This window comes from Octopus bimaculoides, chromosome 6 (genome assembly GCF_001194135.2).
Source record: "Octopus bimaculoides isolate UCB-OBI-ISO-001 chromosome 6, ASM119413v2, whole genome shotgun sequence".
NCBI classification, from domain to species: domain Eukaryota; kingdom Metazoa; phylum Mollusca; class Cephalopoda; order Octopoda; family Octopodidae; genus Octopus; species Octopus bimaculoides.
The window spans coordinates 55,987,464-55,995,799 of record NC_068986.1 but is presented as its reverse complement, the minus strand read 5'-3'; the positions used below and the strand labels follow the sequence as shown (position 1 = coordinate 55,995,799).

The following is an 8,336-nucleotide window of genomic DNA, read 5'->3' as shown; positions in this document are numbered from 1 at the left end:
GTGTGTGCGTGCGTGTGTGTGTGTGTGCGTGCGTGTGTGTGTGTGTGTGTGTGTGTGAGTGTGTGTGTATGTCTGTGTGTGCATGTGCGTCTGTATGTATACGTAAGTCGTCTAAAAGTTCATAAGTCAGGAAAGAGATGCACTCGTACATCTGCCAATAGAGAGGGTATATTATCCTAAGTGTACAGTATTATATATCCATCACGGCCAATCTTACCAATTGGTTTCGCACTAGGGGTACAACGGAGTGTTAGGCAACAATCAGATTATATAACCCTACACTCATCAGAGGTAGCAGATATGAAATCGGATTTGGTTCTCTATCCGCTACCTCTGATGAGTGACGGGTTACATAATCGGATTGTTACCTAATACTCTGTTGTATTCCTAGTGCGAAGCCCATTGGTAAGATCGGCCATAATGAATATACTGTGTAATACTGTACACTTCGGATAGTATATGTGTTTGTGTGTGTGTGTGTGATTGTGTCTGTGTTTGACCCCCACCACCGCTTGACAACCGGTATTGTGTTTACGTCCCCGTAATTTAGCAGTTCGGCAAAGTGACCGATAGAATAAGTACCAGGCTTAAAAACAAACTAAAAAAAAGGCACTGGAGTCGATTCGTTCAACTAAAGCATTGTTCAAGGCGGTGCTTCAGCATGGCCGTAGTCTAGTGAGTGAAACAAGTAAAAGATATAGGATAAAAGATAGCGAAACCAGGTAGAAGCCCATTAGTTCAACTCAACTCGTTATTCAAAGCTGTTTGGCTTCGTCATACACATTATTGTACTGATTCTGCTATGTTAAGTGTACAACTGCCATTTGGAAACTCGGTCACAATATCATACAGTGAATAAGTACCTTTGATGATAGAAAAAATCGAATACTAATTCGTCGAAACGAATGTATGATCCCTCTATTCATACAATAATATCTATTCCTTGACACCCGTGAACGAGTAACTAGCCATATTTGCATGATCTTCTATACATTTTGACGAGTTTCGTATTTTATCATCGATGTTTTCTTGTGCCTTTGTTAAAGGATACTAAAACCCCTGCAGCTCAATGCATACCCTGCTGTAAAAATAGATTATCATATTTATTGAACAGCATTTCTTTAAATCAACTCAAATATGTATGGAATTATGATAGTAAATCATTTTGATTAATAATCATTACTTTAAAAAAATAGCATTGTTTCGTATCAGTAGTTACTGAAATACTTTAGCGGACATTCAAGCAACCAAACTGCATAAAAACTGTGTCATCTAAATAGTTTCTTAATAGCCTGGATGGGGAGGCGCAGATTTTCATGGTAATGATACACTGTAATTACAATCAATATATTTACTAATTTTTCTAACCTGACTGTTTTGTTTTTATCGTTACATTAGCAATCGTTTGTATGACATTAAATATCGGTATCTTCATGCATTAATTAATGGTTTCTTTACAGATTATCCTTTCAAATGCGACAACGATCGGGGCTGGGAGTATTACAACGGTACATGTTATAAGTATTTCTCAGAAGCAATGAGCTGGCATAATGCCCAGTAAGTATACAAGATTTTTTAAATAAATCTTTCAGCACTGTCCTTCCTCTCTCTCTCTCTCTCTCTCTCTCTCTCTCTCTCTCTCTCTCTCTCTCTCTCTCTCTCTCTCTCTCTCTCTCTCTCAAATACACACATGCACATATGTGTGCATGCATGTGCGCATGTGTGTTAAAACAGAACTGGAAAATTTTGGTATTTACTCCATATTATATATGTTCTTTTACCAATAGATGTTGCATAGATATACTTGTAGAAAAACATAAATCTGCCATTAGTAATTCATCAGATAGACATGAATACCTATGAAACTCTACATGAATACCTATGCAACTCCTATTAGCAAAAAACATGTAATCTGAAATAAATAACACCGAAATTTTCTAGCTTCCTGTTTTAATATGTAATTACTCTGCAATAAATATTTTCCAGTACTTTACAGTATTCTCCACTGTTTTCAACTCTCATATGGATCATAACATTAATGGATATACTTAGGAGAACTGGAATACACAGATGTGCTTCATGAGGACGCAGCTTGGATTATAATCTTATCTACACACACACACACACACACACACACACACACAACACATTTCCGTCAGCTAATATACACCGCCGGAAGTTGTTGTTGACAAACAACAGCAGTAACTTTATTCAGTTGAAATACACGTCTTTGGTTGAAATTACCGAAACACGACAACTTTAACACAAAATAACTTCGAAAATACAAACTTTTCTCAACAACGCTTAGAGTAAAAGATGTTCTATATGACACATTTTACCAGTATCCGAAGTTTGAAAGTGTTTGAAATTAATTTGTCGACCTGCCGATCAAAAGGAAAAGATCCCAGAAAGTATAATTGTGTATGTGCTTAAATAGTGAGACATCGTGCAGTAGGGGATCTCCGTCATTCAACGATGAAGATACAATTGTCTGGTAGAATAAATCGCTGGTTACTGAATTAACTGAACATCTCAGAAACACATGTACCCTTAACGTAAGTCTCAAGTAGAATCAGCATGGTACAATGTATGACAAGGCTGTACCTCTTGAATTACAGGTACAATCCACCCGACAGGCTTCTATACTGTCTCTGGCTACCTCAGTTTTACTTGCAAAAACTTGCCCTAGACGGCACGCTGTGAAATCAAATTCAAGACTTCTGAATCAAATTCGGGTTTCTTAACTCTATGGTCACACTGCGCACACAATGAGTTGTCTAATAAATACACATATAAATGAAAACAGCCTCGTGCATTCACAGACTATGTTACTGTGATATATTTAAGCGTATTCATTACCAACGATCCCTAAAGTGGCAACCTGACATGACAGAATCATTAACACGCCGTGCAAATTGCTTAGCTGCAGTTTTGTCCATGTTTACGTTCTGAGTTCAAATTCCGCCGGGATCGTCTTTGACTTTCATCCTTTCGGTGTCGATAAAATAAGTATCAATTGTATACTGAGGTTGATGTAATTGACTATCCCCCTCCCCCAAAGTTTCAGACCTTCTATCTATACTACAAAGGATTAATTAACAAAGAGCCCGACTTGACTAACCACACCAGTGCTCACCCTAGCCTTTGGCAAATCAATTTGCGCCTGGATTCCACATTTTGTCTTTTGGGATTAAGAGGAACATAAACAAGGACGAGCAGCTGGGGAATAATGAATATAGCGTTAACTTCCTCGAAGACTTAGAAAGTAATGCGAGATACCGTTTAGTGAAAGACAATTTTTTTTTGTTTCTATTTTTAAGATTACCATCCATCCGCCAGCTGTGAGTTAGCTGACCAAAACAGATTGCAATGTAGTGGAAATGATAGTAGTAGCAGCAGAGACGGAGAGAGAGGGGGAGGGAAAGGGAGAGAGATGATAACGATGATGATGATGATGATAATGATGATGATGATGATGATGATGATGATGATGATAGTAACGGTGTGTTGTTCTTAGCCTCAGGCCTGCTCTAATGACGACGATGACAGTGATGATGATGACGACGATGATGGTAATGAAGATGATAGTGGTGGTGTCGTCGTCGTGGTGAATGATGCTGTAGCGGTAATTGTGGAGTTAGTCATGGAGTATGGTAATGGTGCTAATGGTGATCATGATGGTCTTGGTGGTGGTGGTGAGGAAATGATAGTGATGACGGTAGTTGTGGTGATGTGATATGAATCACATCTGGCGAGTGTGTGTGTGAGAGAGAAAGAGAGAGAGAGAGAAGAGGAAGAAGTAAAGAAAAAGGAAAGAATGACTTTGTATAGATACATGCACTTATTAGCGCTTACATACATACATACATACAACTAATTTGATGTAGAAGGACAATCTGGATTATAGAACTCGAAACAGTGAAGAAATGGTGTGAGAATACTAACATTCCTGCAGTGACTGCTGCTGCTGATGGGATTAATGTGATAGAGTAGAGAACTATGGTGATGTGGTGGTGGTGATGATGATGATGAGGAGGAGGAGGAGGAGGAGGAGGAGAAAGAGGAGGAAGAAGAGGAGGATACATATACAACTTTTTAGGGTGTAGATGGGACCAGTTATTTTAGACAGAAATGTTGAATCGATGGAACTAAAGCTAAATGATGTGGGGGCAAAGAAGCAGTTGTAGATGTTGCTAGATTCTGTTATTATGACTTGAAGAATTGGCTAAAAACAGGATGGAAAATAAGCAAATGTGTGACACTTACACTTTCAAATGCAGAGAAATAAAATGTAAATAAATTTTATGTATGAAAACATTTAGTTTTGCTACTCAAGAATTTCGAGTCATATAAACAGATTTGACGGCGTCAAATGGGTGGCAATTTGACTATCGTGACTATATTTCTTGGGGGAAATGCCAGAGGCTCTAAGGCGAGACGTAGCTATATGTTCACTTGAGATGTTCACTTCGGAATTTTGTTCATGGTTTAATAGGTTCGCATCCAGCTATGTTGTTAAGAATTTAAGCCAATGATGCGCAGTTTTGTACATTGCCAAAGGTTCGGTGATCCATGGTGAGATCCATAAAACCAAGGAAGTCTCCAGTTTTCGCTTTACTTTAATCAGTTTCAAATTTAAATCGATGAAAACGAATTGATATATATCTCATATAATGTATAATTAATACTTTCAAATATTTTTATCCTGTTGAGTTGCATAATGTGATTAAAAATAAATATATATTTTGTGGTCCTTGATGTTTTCCTCGTGGATTTTGTGGCGGTTGTGCATCACAAATTTAGGCAATTGGCAATAAGGTTAAAGTTTCCTACTCTATCGTTGATACGGTTCTGCGTCAAGAGCCAAGATACACGCACACACACACACACACACGCACACACACACACACACACACATACACACACACGTAAGTAGTTAGGGCGATAGATAGAATTAGAAAGTGCTTTACAGTATTTAGTTATGCTTCTTTATAAGTTCGAATCCAGCCGAGGCCAACTTTGCCATTCATCCATTTGGTATCCGTAAACAAAACATTAGTGAAATACTGGTGTAGTCGATTTTTATTTCTCCTACAGAAAAAGTGGGTTCTTGTCTCAAAATGTAGGATAGTATTACCAGGAATTGGGACGGCTCAGCACTGTGTGTTATGTGCAGAATTTCATTATGAATTTCGTTAACTACCAGTGTCGTTCTCGAGCTCTAGAAATGCTCGAATCATAATATAATTTGTCATTCTGTAGCCTTTTTAAAGCGTAGACTTGATATTTTTTGTCATCGAGAACACTCCAACCTCGATGGTGCATACCGGTTTTGACCTGATATGTTTGGAAACAAAATGATCAACATAAATACAAAGCTTCAGCACTTTCACATATTTCACCAAGACATTTGTAGTCAAAGTATAATTAAATATAGGTCCTGCTGATCGCTTATAATCTGCACTTTTTTCTTACTGCTTTTACAATACAGGGACACGATAGGTTTAGCATAACCTAATCGCACTTTTGGTCTAAAATTGGGATATGAAAAATATAACTTTCGTCCTCTAAGAGAAAAATAATTTCGTTACTTCGATACCGAAAACGAAGTAAGAATGTGTAACATTATTTGAAATGATAATGATGTGAGATCCGGTCGGATTTGAATGATGGAAGAAAGATTAGGTCTGCAGTCTTTTTGTATTGTATATTATTTATTCCCAGCGAACAGCTTTTAACTGCGTTATCAATATAATATCTTTTGTCATGTATTCCTTCTAACAGGAATGTACAAGAATGTATCTAAGACTAAAAACATTCAGTTTTTCTTTGGCTGACAAATTTCAACACAGCATTGTTTGTGTATATCTGTCAAACTTTTGGCTTCCTTTTTCATTTCTTTTTGTCTCCATCTTCAACTAGTACGTACACACATGTGTGTGTGTGTGTGTGTGTGTGTGTGTGTGTGTGTGCATACTCACATATACACACACGCGCATGTACACATATTCTTTTATTCTTGTACTTGTTTCAGTCCTTGAACTGCAGTCATTCTGGGGTCTCGTTCCGAAGAGTTTAATCAATAAAATCGACTCCAATTCTTAGATTTTTAAAGTCTCGTATGTATTCCATCAGATTCTTTCTGATGAACCACTAAGCTACAGAAATGCATGCAAACACACACACACACACACACATACACACACACACACACACACACACACACACACACACACACACACACACACACACACACACACACACACACACACACACACACACTAGGCGCCAAGGCTTATGAGAATATAATTCGCGATAGACTAGTATTCTGTCCAGAGAAAATGTTGTTCCTCATCCGCTTAACATTACAAAAACCGGAACTGTGTACTAGTTTCATAAGTCCCGTGATGGTAAAATATTTTTCTAGGTAACTATCAATACAATGTTATGATTAAAAAAAAGATATTCTCGGCCAATCTTGAAGTCATTAAACCACTTTATTTACATGATAGACATTTTATGAATTTCTTTTTTCTTACTTTTCTTTTAATCACATGTTAATTTGTGTCTACTAAACATCAGCTATCCACGGCAATTTCTTTGTTGTTATATGACTCAGTAGCATCATGCAAATATTTACATACTGGACCTAATTTAAACGCTTCCAACAAAACCAATACCAGATGTGACATTCAGTATATCATTAGAAGCGTGTACAGGAAAACCTGTCTAATGTATCATTCGTTTCATATTGTTTATTTTCTTTTCCTAGTTTTCTTTCTTTCTGTCACTAATTAATGCCAAAACGGGCTCCTATATACCATTCTCACGTGTTTTATTTTAAGGAGGTATCTTAGTATTTCAGTGAAAGACAACTGTATAAAATGGTAATTTCTTTATATCTTGGCATCCAGAACTCCAAATTAGACAAGGGTTCCATTGGCACACCGTAAGCTTAGCTTAAAGAGAAATGGGATCTACTAATCAGGTGAGATCTTCAGAGGTGTCGCGTATAATCCTCATAGATTTTAAAACTCATCATCAAACAACCTTGAAATAAAAACCATGATTACAAAAGATGATGTTAAAATATTCTGCGCTAGATTAAGACCAAAACTTCATTATTGTCTTTTCCAAAAGGTATGTACGCGTTGGCATTTTGTTTAAGAAACCATTAAAGACATTTAAACTCGAAAGAACGAGAAAAACTTAACGCACTTACGCAAACTCATAAAAATGTATCTGAAATCACTTCGTAAGGAATAAGGCATGATTAGGGGAAATATTAGCGCATAAATCTTATCATCTTCTTGAATGTTGCCAGGATTTCAACCTGGGCCTGAATCGTATGATAAAAATCCAAGATCACGAACTTAATTCATTCGAGCTACAGATGGACCCTCAAAGCAGTCATTCTACCTACTAAAAACAGCACCCTAATCTCATTCAATCTTTAAAAATGGAAGGACGTTTAAACATATTGTTCAAGATATATAAAAAAAAAATTTTAATAAAAGTAATGAATAGGATAGTTGCAGCTTGAGCATATTTGGTTAAGGATGACCTTACTTATTAAAATAAATCCATCAGAGTTGCGAAAGACAAAATTAAAATTAATATTATATAATAATTACATTTGCGTGTAGCTACCGGGATGGGCAAAGGGGTTCTTATCAAAACCTCGCAGCTTTGCTTTGAGGATGGTGTTAAAAGAGAAAGAAAATAAACATATCCGATGACGTCATTCGAGTAAGCCTTAAAAGGACATGACTGTCATGGAAAGAATGCCTTTGATCATAAATCAGCTCCTTCAGAGTTGACCAGGGATTAATAAAAAACACCACAATGTATGCATGTATGTACGTATGCATGTATGTATGTATGTATGTATGTATGTATGTGCGTGAGTAAGTATGTAATTTATGTATGTATTTATGCATGTAAGTACAGTCTTTCTCTCTTTCCTTTTGTGAGTGTGTGTAGGCGAAGTAGGACTGAATGGCTAAGAAGTCCGTTTCGTAGTCACGAGGTCCCAAGTTTGATCTCACTGCGGGATATCTTCGATAAATGCCATCTACTATAGCCTGGGATCGCACCTTGTGAGTGAAATTAGGTTGATGGAAATTGTATAGTAGCCTGTCATATGGGTTGTACCTGTAATTCAAACGGTACAGCCTTGTCACAGGTAGTATTGGGCTGAACCCACCTGAAAATTATGCTGGGAGTACACACGTTTGTTGAAAACTCAGCAGTTTACACGTTGATTCAGGAACAGATAATCCAGCTGATCGAACAGCTGAGTCCTCATTCCCGAACGGTGGAAATCCACCAGTACA

The 8,336-nt window shown here is 37.2% G+C and overlaps 1 protein-coding gene across 1 annotated transcript in view; it reads left to right on the top strand.

Moving 5' to 3' along the window:
* Positions 1–8,336, top strand: part of LOC106883728 (macrophage mannose receptor 1) — a 299,961-nt gene that overhangs the window by 122,099 nt on the left and 169,526 nt on the right. The window contains exon 5 of the mRNA XM_052968739.1: positions 1,461–1,557. Coding sequence (XP_052824699.1) covers positions 1,461–1,557 — 97 coding nt within the window. The remainder of the gene's footprint in view (positions 1–1,460; positions 1,558–8,336) is intronic.